General features: G+C 53.7%; 1 protein-coding gene and 1 long non-coding RNA gene across 6 annotated transcripts in view; both read right to left on the bottom strand.

Annotated features, from left to right (window-relative positions):
• ZFHX3 (zinc finger homeobox 3) overlaps nucleotides 1-17,011 on the bottom strand; it is a 693,289-nt gene that overhangs the window by 28,634 nt on the left and 647,644 nt on the right. For all 5 annotated transcript variants that reach the window (XM_072872994.1, XM_072872995.1, XM_072872996.1 and 2 more), the window contains one exon: nucleotides 8,230-8,337. In XM_072872994.1, coding sequence (XP_072729095.1) covers nucleotides 8,230-8,337 — 108 coding nt within the window. The remainder of the gene's footprint in view (nucleotides 1-8,229; nucleotides 8,338-17,011) is intronic.
• On the bottom strand, nucleotides 8,861-11,566 carry LOC140656829 (uncharacterized). Its single transcript, XR_012044156.1, has 3 exons — nucleotides 11,387-11,566; nucleotides 9,590-9,653; nucleotides 8,861-8,894 (listed from the first exon to the last, which is right to left on the bottom strand). It is a non-coding gene; the product is annotated as an uncharacterized lncRNA (long non-coding RNA).

Raw genomic sequence — 17,011 nt, 5'->3', positions numbered from 1 at the left:
AGTGGGGTTTCTGCTCTCTCCATTGATTTAAAAAACAACACCCTCCCCGCCCCCAGCCTACTGAAAAAAATCCTTCCTACTAAGTTCAGCAGCTGGCCTGGGAAAAAGTTTTCAGCGGGACAGGGAACTGTGTTTTCACTGCCCGATGGAAAATAAAATTCCATATTTGGTGGTGCCTCCCTCCTCAAACCTCCCCTGACCCTTTCTTGGAGCAATTACTCAGCATCACGAGCCCTTGGACCAGACCGACCTGCCTGCCGCGCCTGCAGAGCCCTGCGGCTGGGAATGCCCACGACGGCAGCCGTGACCCCTGCACGGGTCTCGCTCCGCGAGAGCATCCTTAAAACGGCCGTGGTTTTCCTCCCGAAGTCCTGAGACCGGAGCGGGCTGTTTTATCCGTTTTCAGGCTCACGCAGCCTTCACCGCGGGTGACGGGCAAGGCCAGGCCCCGTGGCCCAGACCCACCCGCGCGGTTCCATTAACAGCAGCTCAGGAGCCCAGAACAACGGCACGCACAGTTGCGGGCTCAGCCTCTCTGGCAGACGGCCGCTATCCCGCAGAAACCCACAATTTGTATTAGTAGAGCAAGACCAACTCCCAAAGGCAACTCCACCAAGAGCCTGCGGGGACACAAAGGCAGCCGGGGCCCCGCGCAGGGCTCCCCGAAAGGGCACCTGGGCGTACAACACCGCTACAGCGCTGCCGTCTGCTGCCTCGTGTCTTAATAATAGACGGTTGAATGTTTCTTCCTGAAACACTGTCTGTTTACATTCCTTATTCCCTGAAGGTACCATGCGTTCTAATAAGATGTTGTAGCCACACTATCGGGCCTGTATATTGCCTGTTGCTCTACAGTATTTTTTCGACTCTGTATTTGATAAATAACGTGATTGCATGATGGACAGAAGTAAATACACAGAGATTTGCAAGCACACTTTTGTACCCAGACCTTTATTGCTGCCTTTCAGAAACGTGGCCCTGAAAATGGTCAAGTAATTTGTTTTTCTAATGCTGTGTCATACCTTCCAGCCTGCAGTGAGTATGAACAGCTGAATTACTATTAAATATTCATATTACAGTACCCAGAAGCCCCAGCCGCCACCAGACTTTTCTGCCACGCTCTGTACAAACACAGAGCACCCAGAAAACCTCACGGAGAGACACCAGGCAGCACAAGGGGCGCGCGGAGGCAGCGCTTCACGTGCCATCATGAGCACCACGGATCTTCCCCGCGGCCCTGCCGATCAGATCATCTCCCGTCGGCGCCTGAAGGAGGCCCTGGGACCTGCTGGGAGCCGCGCTGCTGCCTGCGCAGTGCTCCAGCGCGGCGCTGCGCCGTCTGCCAAGAGCGAAGGCACCGGGGAGAGAAAATGACCCGCGCAGGCTGGGAGAGAGATAGCGGAGCAACGGCACACAGTTACGGATCGGTCCCAAAGGTTATGAGAATCCCGACTCTGACCCAGGGAGCCGGAGAGTCGGGGAGCAACGCAGCCGCAGGCGGCCCTGCCACGCTGGGACGAGGGTCCAGGTGCTCACAGACAGGTACGCGGCAGCGACCGCAGCAGCAGCTGACCTTGGCACACGAGTAGCAAAACGCGCCGGCAAACGTACCCAAAAGAAAAGGCCTGGACCGAAGCCGGGAGGCTTCCCTGCCCTGGGAGCGACAGCCCCCTCTCTGCCCCTCTGAGCGAAACGGAGACCTGCGCCGGGCAGAAGGAAAGACGGGACACGTAGAAAGTCAGCCCGTCTTGTGCCCAGCACGACCCGCGTTTGCAAAGTGGTACCCTAAAGCACTGCACCTTTTCTTCCAGCAATGGTGTCCAAGAGTCTATCTTTAGAACCGAGGGAAATCTTGGGGTTTTTGAAATTACAAAGTGGCTGAAAGGAAACAAGCAATAATCTTTCATATTTACCTATTTCATATGGTTCTTGAGCTAGCTATCAATCTGTGTGAATATTACTGTCCAATTCAATTGACTAAATATTTCAACTAACCTACCATGAGAGTCCATATCAACTGATTTATTAAATCCATGTGTTGAGCTTGGGAGATGGTCTAAACAACAGGAATTCGGCTGACTCCTTACACCCAGCAAGAAGGCATCACCACCACTGCCGGGCAGCACACAGCTACCTGCTGAGCAGAAACGACCGGTGAGGAAAGAGCGAACACGGAGACTGGAGACAGCAGAGACGTCGGCAGAGACCCACTCGCCGAAGAACACGCGTGAAAAGTATCTGAAAACGGCAAAGCAGCCGTCGGACAGGCTCCGCTGCAGCACTGCGGCTTCGGACCCCAGCAAAGCAATTCACCCAGCAGTGCCACCCAGACGGCCCCTCTGCGGTCCCGGGTGGGCTCCAGTACGTGTTATCACTGCTGGGGAGGGAGCAACCAGGTTTTACGTGGTGACCACGACACGCACGTGCTTTCAAGATTAGCAACTGGCAAAGGCAGCCGAGAGCCGGCGGGGAGCCGAGCAGGCAGGGAGGGCCGGCTCGGGTCTGGGGGTGTGCAGGACCATTTCTCCCAGCTAGAAGTCAACAATTGTTCCACACGGGCCAGACTGGTAATTTTGCTGCTTTTTGGTTTTTAAGTAGCCGTACTTCGCTAGGTGTAAAGAGAAGAAGAGAGTTCGACAGAGAGTCATAAAAACAATCACGCTGACCGCGAGGAAGAACCAAAGACGCTGCGCACGTGGCTGGGCTCAACAGCCCCAGCAGAGCGGAGAGGGCCAGGGCTGGGCGAGCCCGGCAGAGCCGGGCCAGGACGCCGGGCAGAGGGCGGCCGGGGACGCTCCGGGGCCGCAGCTCGGAGCAGTGCCCGTGGCCGGCCGGCTCCAGCCAGCGGGCAGAGCCCGGGGAGGACCCCACGGCCTGCCCCGGGGAAGGGCCGACGGGCCTGCGGGGTCCTCCCAGAGCCAGCGCTGGGCCATCGCCTCCCCTTCGCCCCGCAGAGCCCGGAAAGCCGGCACCTGCGGACGCTGCCCGGGAGCCGGGTGCGCGCCCCGCTCCGAGCCCAGCCTCCCCGGCGAGCCGCGGTACGGAGGCACCCGGCCCGGCTGTTTTCCTGGGCTTGAGCCGGCGCCCGGGAGCCTTTTGTGCTTCGTAAATCCTCAGGAAAAAAGCACAGTTACAGCCAGCCTTCCATCCCCTCTCCTTCCCACAGAAGCCGGCGTCGAGAGCCGCTCCATCGCGCCCCTCGTCCCCTTCCTCCCAGCCCGCTCGCGCCCTCCTCTTCACTCCGGTCCACAGAATATCCCCGCCATTAAGTGCTCAACAAACGCCATATATTAAAAAGCAGAAAAAAGCGGCAGCGGGGGGAGGGGCAGTAATAGATTTCCGTCAGGATGTGCCTGACCTGTTTTTTTCAATTTCAGTAATTAGAAAGGCAGTGGGCCTGTAGGAATTATTCATAAACTGCAGGAGCTGTGCAGTATACATTTATGTTAAACACGTCAAATCCGATTGAAATCATGCCTGCCAGCACCATACTCCATAAACACACTTTTCTGCAACAATTTCCCAGCTCTCGGCAGCCCATTAATACCTCCTTTAATAGCAATCTACCATGGATTTGAATCAGGGACGCTCCATTGCACTAATTGCTCTGTGTTAGGTGAGCATCATGGATTAAAAAAAAAAAATCATTAAAAAAAATAAAAGCCCTTCAGGCTAGTCCCCTAGAAATATTTCATTTCAATCTATATTTTAAGTAGAGTTTGTTTCTTGTTTTTGTGGGAAAAAATCTGATATTCTGTATCTATACAACTGACGGTGCATTAAGAAAGTCTCTTTCAGAGCTGGGTCACGGCAGCTGAAGTGCTCTCTCTAGTCAGAGAAGACGTATAAGCCCCACCCCAAATCTCAACAGTCTCGTACTGATCTACCCTGGTCTGATTCAGGCTTTAGCTGGAAACCGATGCGCTGAATATTAATCATTTACATCCTGCCTTAAAAATGGACTCGGGAATAGCCACGGTTTCTTTCCTCCTTGCCGCTTTGCTTGTGATAAATCTCACGTTAGTCATGATGAGATAATTTCTGAAGTTCAGCCATCAGGCAAAGAGCATCTCCCTTCCCCAGCCCGGAGGCGGCCGGCTCCGGAGCAGAGGGAAGCAGGCAGGGCAGAGGCAGCGCCGGTGCGAGGGCTGCACCGAACGGGGCTTGGCGGCTGCTTAACCCCGCTGCTGGGGAGAGGAACCCGCCAGGGCGGGCAGGTCCCGCCCCGGGCCAGGGAACACCAGCCCTTGTCCCTCCGCACGGTACTTCAGGAGTCACCCAACAGAGTCCGTGCCCGTGAAGCTCCTCTGCCTGTCGGGAGCCGAGGGGAAGGGCGGCAGCGCGAGCACTGCTGAAAGCAGACGGCCCTGCCGCTTCCAGAAATCTTTGAGGATTTGAGCCACAAAGACGTATGAGAAAACCAAGGTAGAACGAACCCTTATTTGGGATGGAGTTTTCCACATGTACATTTTAATGGAAAGTATTACCTACAAAAATGTTTCTGCTTAAGATTATTCCATTTTAAAATAAATAAAACCCCCAAATTGATAAATTTACTTTGCAGCTGAGACTTTTTGACAAATTTACAATGAAAGCAGAGAGGTTTTTCCTTTCAGTGCTAACACCGCCGCCGGTGCAGCCTGCCACATGCGGACGCGTGTACCGTAGAGCAGTCAAACAACCCTGACTCATCACCGGCGCGTCTGTGCAGAGGGAGCTTGGCAGACGTACGCGACATTTCGTTAGAGATCTCACAAATCTTTAAGAAAGTGGAAGAAATAATCACCCAGTGCGCGGTTAAGAAACTGAGGCACAAAAGGTGAGTAAATTGCCGAGGAACGTAACAATCAAATTGCAGCATGATGAACAGAAAACAGGTCTATCAACTTCCACTTCAACACACTATTTATTGGCTTTGAGCCTGCACTTCTTTCTCACCTATCTCCCACTTCCACAGAATTGCAGGGCTCAGCGGCACCTCCGAAGGTCAGCCGGTCCAACCAAAGCAGGATAAACTGTGCCTACTTCATTCCCGACAGCAGCTCATCTAATCTTCTTGAAAGACCTCTGAGGAACCTTCCCAGAAAATCTACTCCACTGCTTCACAAGCCGTACCAGGAGAATTTTTTTTTTATTTATTACCTAACCTCAATCTTTCTCCCTTCAATTTAAGCCCATTACTTCTTGTTGTCTATATCCTGAACATGGAGAACAAATTATTTCCTTCCTTTCAGAAGCATTTTATGCACAAGAAGACATATCTTGTCCTCCCCTTTGGGCTACTCTTTTTGGGTCAAATAAGTCTGTTCATTCCATCTTCTCCTCACAGCTGACGCTACGCAGACCACGCTCTCTTCTGGGTCGTTCGCGCTGTTTGGGCTTTCTGAAATTGCTCCTCAACTTTCTTGACACTCCAAGCTGAGAAACGGACACAATCTTCCAGAGGAAGCTTTCCAGCACTGCAGAAACGCACACATTCCATAATATTTTCACCTACACCATAATGCTTGAGCTTCGTTTTGAGACTGTCCTGAAAAGCAGCGTCAAAAGTCTTCCTAAGGAGAAGATACGAGATACAGACTGCAAACAAGACCTTCTTCACACAGAAGGAAATTGGGTCGTGTTGACATGATTTGTTCTTGACAAATCCGTGTCGACTGTTACTCATCTCATTATCTTCCCGTCAGTACTTACAAACAGTTGTTTGGTCAATTCCCAGGAAAATCTGGGGCAAACGGAGCTGGCAGGTGCGCAGTTCCCCAGCTACTCCTTTAGTCAAAGATAAGCACCATGCCTGTCCCCTCGCGGTACCTCCCCTGTTTTCTGTAAATTCACACGAGAGGGCAGCTGACAGGTCTGAGGATGCTTCAGTCACTTTCTCAAAACAGCCAGGTATGAAGCAGCAGGTCACGGATGTGACAACGTGTAGCTCAACTAAGTCCTTTGCAGCCTGTTCCTTCACAGCCGGAGGACGAGCTCTCCCCACAGCGCCGCTGGCACGGGCTGCTCTGGTCTCTCACGCAGCCGGTCTGTTTAGTGAAGACGAATGCAAAGAAGGCTTAATGCTCCTCAGCTTTCTTGACAGTGTGGCTGATAGCCTTCCCACCGGGCTGAGCTGCAGACCAGCTCTTTTCTCGCAGTCTTCTCTTCCAGCAAGTGAGTGCTTCTTTGATACTGCCCATTTCCCTCCCTGGTTACACCTCAACTTGTACCGTGGCATTTTGATATTCCTGTACATGCGGACACTGCTCTTCCGTGGTTGTCATGAACAACCTCACCTAGTTTCCGTTCCTTTCCATGTCTGAGGTCCAGAAGGACATGGCAACATACCCATGTTCCTCAAGGGAGCTTGAAAGCAGAAACAATACAAGACCGCGGTGTGGTACCTGTTTTGCATATCCACTGTACATAAACAGTGGATAACATTTTTTTTGCTTTAAAGTTCAGGGGTGATGTTGTTACATGTTTGAAAGCAGGACCTGAATTCAACAACAGCATGTGCATACATCTTGCTGAGGCTGTACTCTTCAGCCTTGCAGAGGCTCTGGACAAGGCTTGTCCAGAGCTCTTGGGCTTACATACATAGTCTGCGTTTTCCTTTATGCATTTTCCTTTGAAGACTCAATGAAGCCGTCCATTTCTTTTCTGCTGTTTGACTGACAAACACCAAAAATGGGTTGGTTAGGAATTTCATCAGCAGGATGAAGAAATAAAGCCACCCAAATCTAGAGTTTCTGGAGAGTGAAGGGTTCAAAAAGTAGGTTCTTCATTTTTCCTTACATGTTTTAACGTATACAAATAATCTTTTCACATAGATCAGCTTTTGTAAGTGCTTCAGGTTTGGACAAAAGGCCCTACTTACCCTTTAAGAGATTTAGTAAATATACAATACTTACATCTTTCTGTGACACTTCATGGAGCATGCTTTTGCTTAGGATCACACAATCCTATGCCACAAGAGACTAAAAATCACGTACAGCCAAGCAAAATCTGCATCTCTGTGTTGAAGAATGGGTCTGTGATGGGGAACGACATAGAGAGCAACCTCAGTGAGCGCAGTCTAGACTGAGAACATGAGCTTCAACAAGCACTAAAGCACAGCTTGCTTTCTTCACCGGTTTGGACACATCTTCCAATGGTTGAGATTAAAACTGTATTGAGGTGAAAGACCACATTTCATCCTTTTGAAGACTGTGTAAGCTGCAATATCTCTTTGGCTGAGGCTCACTAAGAGGCAACCACAAACACGGCAGGAGAAGGCTGCTTGCAAGAAGGGTCTCTCTGCAGACTGAGAGAGGCATCGTACCAAGCAACCACCAGTCTGCAAAGCGACTGGGCTACGGAGCGGAAACAGAAACGGGGAGTCAGAACTGCTCCGTCCTGGGTCAAGGAAAATGAGTACCGTCTCCAGTGCCTCCGTTTCCACACCTACGCTGAAGCGGTCAGCAAGCGCCGGCTGCGGAGGGGAACGGCCCTCTCCAGAGGAGGACAATCTTGCAGCTGCTTTCCGCTCAAAGGCAAGGAATATTTAAAAGATTCCTCCCACTCACCTCTGCAAAATAGCAACCATCTTCTCGGAAAGACAGAGTAACCTAACACCTCCATAATTAATCCATCTAAGGATTCTGCAAAGAGCAGCCTTTCAGATTCCACTGCAGCAACGCAGGTATTGTTGCGCATCTGCAGTGTCCGTTTCAGGATGTCACGGCTCCAGCAGAAAGTGAGCCGTTTACAGAGGACAAGCACAGGGTCTGCCTCTCTGCTCTGCCTTTCTGTGTCAAAATCGTGCTACCAGAGCCAGGACCGCGATGAAAAAGCAGGCTAACAGTCTCTCAAGTCTTAACAACATAGGGTGGGGTTTCACGAGATGCTTAATCCACTCTAAGTGCTGGCTGCCGCCCGAAGGGGCCATCCCCTTCTCCCTCCTCCCCTCCCAGCTACCGATTCCCACTGCCGGGTCAGGTCCAGCACCATGAGCACAGGGGGGCTCCGACCCAGTGCCGCAGTGCGAGCCCGGGGCTGGGAGCGGGGATGCACGACCGACCACGGCTCAAACTGCGCGAGTGTGTCACGAAGCTACACCCAAAGACTTCACCGAGGACGACACTTAGGTCATGCCGACAGCGCTGTGTGGCATGGTCATTTAAGGAAAGAGTTTTGCAGACCACTGCTCTGCAACTTCCCACTTCTCTTTCCTGGATTTAAAGAAAAAGAGGGACCAAAACCCACCTGTCCATTTACTCTGGTCCTTGTCCCCTCCACTCTCTTGCTCCTTGGCAGGCTCTTCAGCATCACCGGCTGTTTCATTGGGCCCTTCCACATCTTCAATGGATTCTTCTGAAAGAAGAGAAGCAGAAAGCGTAACATAAAAATGGAAGTCAAAACAGAAGAGCAAGTAACTGCCATTGAGCAACAGAGCAACAGCCAACGCTGAAGCACAAGTGTTGAGCAGCAGATACCAATGTCACCCAGCGTTCTCCCAACGACTACCTGCTAGCGGGTCAAGAGAGAAACTACAGAGGAAAAAAGTGAGAGATGAAGACAAAGTGAAGAATCTCACCTGCTTCTACCACTTACAGCCACGTCCCCTGCGGTGTAATGTACAGTAAAACATTTGCCTGGTATGAGAAGGTTCTACCCAACCCCACTGTGGATTAGAGAAGCGTCAGGGACTGACTGGAGCCTCCAGCACCTTCAGCCCCAGCTTTCCTCCCCATCCTCATTTCAAGCTCTTCGGACTGAATGGCACCGCGTAGTACTGACCCTGGCCACCGAGACCCCCAAGTTCACCGCAGAAACGCCACCACTCACTTCTGCTCAGACAAAGCAAGGAGCAGCACTGTCTTCTGCGGACGTGGCCCTGACACAAGGCACGGGAGGAAGCTGCTGGGGGTCTTATTTTCATCCCAGTCACGGGCAGAGTTCGAGCACACAGGCAGTATCATACAGGTGCAAAAGCACGAAAGAGAAAAAATAGTGAAGTGAAGCGCTGAAAGCTCAGAACAAAATACAAAGTGCCACTGCCCCACCCGGTACCCAAAGCACCAGCGTGCTGAGGCCGGCGGCACGGAGCGTGTCGACATGGCGCGGTGCAGCTCCAGGCAGAGGCACCCTCGTCAGGTGGGATCCTGGGAGCGCGGTATCTGCAGCTGCCAGACCTCTTACGCCAGGGCCTAACAGCTACATTATCATCTAATACCTTGGGTATTTATGTATAGTGCGTGCAGCTCGACAGCAACCATATAATTGACGGGGGCTACATCACCACTGGGAAGAAGGGTACTTTTAAGCCATTATATCCTCTTTTAGGCAGGATAGTTCATAATTTTAACTTGCATTATCTGGTCATGGCAAATCCTAGGCTATCCTGAGGTTTCATCTGAACTACCTAACCAGTTAAAGCACCACCCCCCATCCTCCCCCTAACAAAGACAGGGCTAGAAATCAGGATTAAAAATATATACTAGGCGACTGCAGATACTCAGCAGTGCCCTTTGAGAACGTGACAACTTAAATCAGGGAGGAACTTGTAAAAGCATCCAGAGATCAGCTACAATATTAAGTGGAAGCACTGTGATTTATACTCTACCCCTCTTTCACTCTTTTAAAAGCTGGAAACTCTTGAGAGCTGCAGGGATCCCAGCGGTCTTCTCCTGGGGAAAGAGGACCCCAGAGTAAGGGTGGCATCGCTAGGCAAAGGCACCTAACACGTGGAAAGACACAAATTACTGATGCAGGGGTGAGATGAGCAGTCTGCCTTGTGAGGCGAGTGGCCAAGTTTGCTGGAGAGAAGGGCTGTGAACTCAGCAGCTGGATTCACATTTCATAAATTAAAGTTCCAAAATTTTTCCCACCCTGGGGAAACAACAACAAACCACCCCCAGCCCCCAAACCACCCTGCTGCCTTCGAAATGCTGCCACGCAGGGTGAGATAGCCAGCAGACTTCAGCCGGTCTTATTAAACACCTTCATTAAGGGGTTTCTATTGTTTTATTCAAACCTTCATCTTAACCTCTCTCTGGACACCCAGCTTGCTCGGTCAGCTCAGGCACTCCCTTGGTGCCAGCTCCCTGGGCCCTCCGGACAACCTGTGCCGGCAGAGGCAGGCGGGGAACCGGACCCCCGCTGCAGCCCACCCATCGCAGCCCGCCGCAGCCCACTCACTGCAGCCCATCGCAGCCCGCCGCAGCCCACCCGCTACAGCTCATCACAGCCCATTGCAGCCCGCTGCAGCCCATCGCAGCCCCTCGCAGCCCGCCGCAGCCCACTCACCGCAGCCCATCACAGCCCGCTGCAGCCCACCCGCTACAGCTCATCACAGCCCATTGCAGCCCGCTGCAGCCCACTGCAGCCCATCACAGCCCATCGCAGCCCACCACAGCCCGCTGCAGTCCATCACAGCCCACCACAGCCCACCCACCGCAGCCCACCACAGCCCCTCGCAGCCCACCACAGCCCATTGCAGCCCATTGTAGCCCACCGCAGCCCACCCACTGCAGCCCACTGTAGCCCACCACAGCCCACTGCAGCCCATTGCAGCCCATTGTAGCCCACAGCCCACCGCAGCCCACTGCAGCCCATTGTAGCCCACAGCCCACCGCAGCCCACCCACTGCAGCCCACTGTAGCCCACCACAGCCCCTCACAGCCCACCACAGCCCACTGCAGCCCATTGTAGCCCACAGCCCACCGCAGCCCACCCACTGCAGCCCACTGTAGCCCACCACAGCCCCTTGCAGCCCACCACGGCCCATTGCAGCCCACTGTAGCCCACCACAGCCCCTTGCAGCCCACCACGGCCCATTGCAGCCCATTGTAGCCCACCACAGCCCACCGCAGCCCACCGCAGCCCATTGCAGCCCACAGCCCCTCGCAGCCCCTCGCAGCCCACCACAGCCCATAGCCCACCGCAGCCCCTCGCAGCCCCCCGCCCCGGCCCCGCTGCGGGCCCGGCCCGGCCCGGCCCGGCCCGGCCGAACGCGAGGGGCTGCCCGGCGCCGGCACTCCCGGCTGCGACCCGGAGGTGTCAGCATCGGCATGGGAGGAAGAGGAAGGGCCAGGCGGCTGCCGGGCTCAGACGCTGCCGGGGCTCTAACCTGAGCGTGTGGCAATAATACACGTCTTCGAGGGCACTGTCTGGTGCGAGGGGAATGAAATAGGACATTCATAAGCAGCTACACCATCTGTCTTTGTACCATCATCATCATCAACAAGGGAAAAAATAGCTCTTTAAAATGGATGAAAGCCCAGGCTGACAGTAACCGGAAAAATGTGAGCTATGAATACCAATAACGGCAGAAAATGATTAAAAAACAAGGCTACAAACGGCAAATGCTCCTGCCCCGCTGGGCCTGCAGCCCCGCGCTCGCGGGCCCAGCCCGTCTCACCGCCAGCCCCGGCCGAGCGCCGGCAGACGCCTGCACCGCCATCCACCGAGCCCCGACCCTGGAACCGGCTTCTCTCTGAGGGCAAGGTCTGCCTCCTCGGCCCAAACACCTCTGCGCCGGGCAGGCGGCTGCAGACAGCACATGCATGCTTCAAGCACCCTGCTCCCCCCGCCAGTCTGAGCTGACGTCTTCTGAAGAGTGGTTTTTTAAAGCAGGCTGGGAAGGGAGCAGAGTACAAGATGCATCGCCCAAGGAGGCTCTGAATCAGCTGGGAAAGCCCCTGGTACCGTCCTTACTTGGCTCCTGGCTCCGGGGGCGCTTGCCGAGGACAATCCCCCTGCTCCTCTCCCCGGCACACCCTGGGAGCTCCCTGCACCCTCCGACCCTGGGACGCAGCCGCCTGGCGCGGAGACTCAGGGAAGGGGAAGCATTAACTCCCGGCTGCCTCGCGATCCTCTTCCAGCAGACTTTTTTGGAAGGCTGGATGCAACTCTGCTCACCACACTCAGCCTAACTCGTCTCGCAGCCGGCAGAGTTTAGGCTGACCCCAGGGATGGTCGGGAGAGCGTCCTCAGCCACACCACTCCTCAGCCGGCTACGTGCACTGCAGAGGGCTTCGAACCGCTGCGAACCAGCCTCCAGCAGACTGCACGCAGGGCACGAGCCTGTGATCTGACCCAGCTTCTAACAATGAGATCCTCCAACACTGAAAATAAAATGCAGCAGAGCTCCTGTTCCCGAAAGATTTGCACCCACGCTCTCTGATGACAGCTCCGCAGCTGCTGAGTTGCAGTGGCAGCTCCGGGGCGCGATGGCAGGGCTGGGTAGCAAACGCACGTGCGAATGGCACCCAGCCACCTATCCTCCTGCACTTCTTTGGGCATCCTTCTGAGAGGACAAGGCCAGCATCACATCTGGCAGGGAAAGGTCTGCTTTTCTCCTCAGTCTGCTGCACACACAACAAGGAGGTTCTGAGCTTCCATTTCGATTGTCTGCAAATCCTGGTGTCACGCTGTTGCCATGCTGCATTCGAGCCGAGCTGACCACTGTCTTTTACTTAACGTTCGAAGAGCCCCGTAGGACAGACCCGCAGCTGAGTGTGAAGACCACCCTGGGCCACCAGCTCCCAAAGGCTGAATGAGGCCGCGGTCAGCAAGATGTAGGGCATTTATTTCCAAACCACCATGACCCTTTTGCTACTGTTTGACCATACCTCCTTGAGGCCGTACACGCTGTTTGTTAGGACTCATTCACCTAACGGCTTGACTGTATTTTCCTTAAGGAGATTGATAAAAACTCCACCAGCCGTTTTGCAGTTAAAAAAGCAAGCGCATCCTAAGAAGTGTCCCAGTTGGGGCTGATATCCAGAGGGTGAGAAGTCCCTGCAGTATTTCAGCAGTATACTGGGAGCCTCTGCAGGCCAAGGACTCTGACCAGCACTTTCGGAGAGCGTGGCGGGGATGCTGAACGCAGAGGCGTGGAGAACTGCCATAGAGGATGTTTTTTAAGAGGCGATGGGGTTGACTCCCGACCTGGGAACCTTAGCAAGGGGCTCTGGAAGGCCAGAGATGCTACTGCAGCCCATGCCCAGAGGATGCAGGTGCTAGACTGGTGTCTTTGGCTTCCAGAAACTCCATCTACAGAGGGTGTGAGCTCACGAAGGGTACGTGGGCTTCATCCTCTGCGGGGAGCTCACCAGGGCAGGTCAAGAGCTGTTGCTATGGGATTTGCACAGAGGGGATCGTGTCCCATTGAAATACAAACAACACAACCTGCCCATGGGTCCCCGTGCTGGAGTGCCATCCAGGAGGCCACGATGCTTTATTAATAAATTTTCTTAAATGAATTTTCCAACCACCGGGGTTCAGGTCAATACCAAGAGTGAGCAAGTGTAACTGCGGGGCACCTGGAGTCCAAGGAGCCTGCTCTTCCATCATACGAAATCTGCCCCATGCAAAATCCTAGGAAGAGTCTTTTCTTCCTTCATGAATAAATCATTTTAGACAGTGGCATTTCCTTTTAATTTAAAATTGAAACATTCACTATGGAGGGGGGGAAGAGAGGGAGAAGAGCCTGGAAAATCATGCGTTTCTGACATCTGCAGATGTCAGGGAATCTCTGACTCAGTTACACACCGAAAATGTGCCCGAATCCAGGCACGCCATCGTGCAGGACCACACTGCCGCATTTCTGCCCCTCTCAAAACCCGGGAAGTTTGAGGGTTGGAGAAGTCAGCAAATCCCAACTGGATCCAGGCCAGCTTGAACAGCCCAAGACCTCTCACCTCTCCTTCTCTCAGCTGGATTTTCCTTAACAACCCCAGATCTCTTATCTGAAGGGATGAGGGGCATTTCAGGGGCGGCAGAAATGTAGGGATGGGAGAGAAAGAGCGTGTGCTTGCCTCCCCACCCTCCGGCAGGCTCAAGAGCTGAGAAACATTAGCTGTCATGAACCACAATCAAATCAGGTTTGAAATATTTAGCAGTGGCTTGGAAAATGCGGTGGTGCAGCTCTGACAGGCGAGATGTGCAGACACCCATTTTCCATTATAATGGAAATATCAAGCCTGTTCTGAATATGTATAACCTAGAAAAATGTATTGATTTTTCATTCGGCATTAAAAAAATGAAATACCCTGCAGCTGTCAAAAGCCTTTTGTTAAAAGCTCATCTTTCCTGGAATGAGGTTTACCAGAAACAAGTTTTAATTGTACACAGGGTCTCTCCTTTGAAACAAAAAGAACCCCTGATGCTCCCTTTTCCAGGATAAGTAGCCAAAAAAGCCTGCAGAAAGACAGGATTGAGACCTGGCTGACTTCTGCAAGCTGACACTGTCAGGAGAGGTGACAGCGATGGCCTGTGTGCAGTCAGCTGCACGGCTGCACATGCACAGACACGCGTGCCGGCTCTGCCGTGCTGCCGTGCCAGCTCCCCGCGAGCTGCCGGCTGGCGAAGGGCAGCTTCCCCTCCTGACACCGGGGTCACACCACCGGGCTGCGGCCCAGCGTGCCTCAGAAGTTCAGCTGCTTCAAACTAGCTTAAACGCGAGGTCCCAGGGCCCTGGGACAAGAGGTGCTGTGGCCTGGGTCCTTGTGGAAGCAGGAGGGGCTTCAGGTGGTCCATGGGGGGTTGATGTCCTCCCCGACCCTGAGGAGCCCATGAGGAGCTCAGCTGCCCCTGAGCTGTGCCAGGGCCACCGGGCACGGTCTGGTGCTGCTTGTCCTAACAGCGGCTTTTGTTCAGCTGTCCCCAAAACTGTGCCCATGTGCGACAGGACGCTGACTTAGAAAGGGTCGCTCGCCCCCAGCTCACCCCGACAGGGAAGAGGCACGGGGAGGGTGGTCCCACCTCACGCCATGCCCACAGGCCAGGCGCACTCGGCTACGGGAACAGAGCAAACGCAGAGCCCGGGAAGGAGGTCTAACGTCAACCGGTGCCCCGGGTGCCCCCCGGTGCAGCGCGCGCTTCCCCGGAGCCCGGCCGACCTGCTGCTGCTGCAGCACCGTGTGCGAGGGGGCACCTCCCGACAGGGCTCAGGGCAGGCACCCTTACCGGGCACCCCGCGGAGGCTGTAGCAGGAGGCAGGGCACTACCCCCGGCCACAGCCAAAGCTCTGCTGCAGCGGCAGCGCCCGTCTATCCCCGCTCCCGCCGGGCGGCTCAACAGGCTGCGGGGTCTCCGAACTGCTGGCGACGGTCGTGAGTGCTCTTGGGCTCCAGTCCCCCAGCCAGAGGCACGGTTCTTGTTCGGGGCACGCAAAGCTTCCCAAGCCAGGGGAGCAAAGAGTGGTTTGTCTTCTGGCGTTTTTCTCCCCCCCTTGCATTTCTACACACTCTCTCTGCCAGGGGATGGGTTTAGCGCACACGGCTGCAGGTGAGCAGCCACGTGTGCTGCTGAAGCTGTCGGTGGCCCACAATGGAAGGGAGCGATGGCAAACCCCGCCGCTGCCCGCCCTTCAACTTGCTGAAATCTGAGTGAGAGCACAGCCTTGGAACAGTTTTGTGGAAGAAGAGAAGCTGGCAAGGGCCAGGACACGGAGCAACACCCTGGAAACAATTCGACTGTTTGTTTGTGACCAGGCCAACAGAAAAAAAAAAATGTTTTCCACCTCTCCCTGACTTGCAGACTATTTGCATTTGAAGATGAGACAATCCATCCACATGGAAATGTAGGTAAATCCATTTTCAGAGGGTTTTTTTGCCGTCTTGTATTTCTCCCCCAGCTCGAGCTCGTCTGGGGCACGTCTCCTAAGGTAACCTTGGCTACCAGGCAGTCCCTGCCCTTGCAGCTCAGATTCAGGATGCATATATATGCACAAATACACTCTGTGCTAGCTCCTAACTGGATTATTCTACATAATTGTTTATTCCTATCGTTTTCCTGAAAGGAAAAGCAGGACTTCAAGCAGTGAAAAGAAAGCACCAGGCACAGGTTTGAGAGGAAGGCCACGGAGCTCCAGCCCTGATGCAAAACCTGGTAGGGACTGCTATCATCTGACAAAAGGCTGCAGAAAAACAATAATAATCCTACATGTATCTTGGACTAATGACACATTTCCAAGCTGGCTCTGTCTTACGAGCATGGTCAGAGCATATCTGTGCTGCTGCTTTCATTGACAAAAAAGAAAATGCTATGAACGTGCCCCCAGCTGATAAAGCCATCCTCAGTCGCCTATCTTCTCAAGGCAGGGAAAGTTTATCTGGCTTTTGTGCAGTTAACTATAGAGACGAGTGTTCAGATAAATAAAACAAGAAATTCAACAGCAAAAGAAGTTTGTGAACTTATAGCTTCTATTCCTTTGCTTTCTGCTGCAAAGAAAAAATTCAGTTGGCCAGCTTCCCCGAACAGATCTGAAAATCCCGCAACAGCATCCAGGTCTCTGGTTATCTCCCCAGCAAGCTTCTCGCTCAGCAGAAATGAGATGACCCTCTGCCAGACGTTAGCATCTTTTCTTCTGAAATACGAATGCTTTTACTAATACGGTTACTGTTTTTGCATTCGGTCACTTTATCTGATTTACCAGCTCCAGCCAGAGGCCCCACTTCTGGGCCCCACGTGGCTGCGAAGTGCCCACGGTCAGGGGGCAGGCGGGGAGGACTGATAAAACCATGAAACCTTTGGCTTTGTGCTTTTGGTAACAAAACGTAGCAGCACTGGGAAAGAGAATAATGTTACCAAAACCAGATAATTAGAAGAATAAACAATTTCTGTCTTAAAAAAATAGAAGCCAGTGGTGGTGAAACCTGCCACTGTCTTTTTTAAAGAAGCAGAAGAGTAGGACACCAAGCAGAAAGTCGAAGCCCGTCTGCGTGGCAGCACGCAGTCGCTGCCGTCAGCTCTACGGGTGCAGGAGTCCCATCTGCTTTAGCGAGTCCGGACCTCAGATGTGCAGGGAAAGGCCCCGACTGCTCCGGAGACCTTCACCTCCCTGGAAAGCTGGGCAGAGCCTTGCCCCGCAGAAAGCAGTGTTATCAGAAAACAGCTCTGCGTGAACAAGCCAGCTGTGAGCTGGTCCCAGCTCGCAGTTGCTGACCGAGGGCTGGGTTTGTCCGGCAAAGGAAGATGGAGCCGGGGATTTGGGCAGTGCGTTATGTGTGCTTGGGGCCCCTCGCAGCGTCGGTTCCTC

The sequence above is a fragment of the Ciconia boyciana genome, chromosome 9 (genome assembly GCF_034638445.1).
Source record: "Ciconia boyciana chromosome 9, ASM3463844v1, whole genome shotgun sequence".
Classification (NCBI taxonomy): Eukaryota; Metazoa; Chordata; class Aves; order Ciconiiformes; family Ciconiidae; genus Ciconia; species Ciconia boyciana.
Note: the sequence above shows the minus strand (reverse complement) of the source record. Positions and strands in the feature narration are given on the sequence as shown.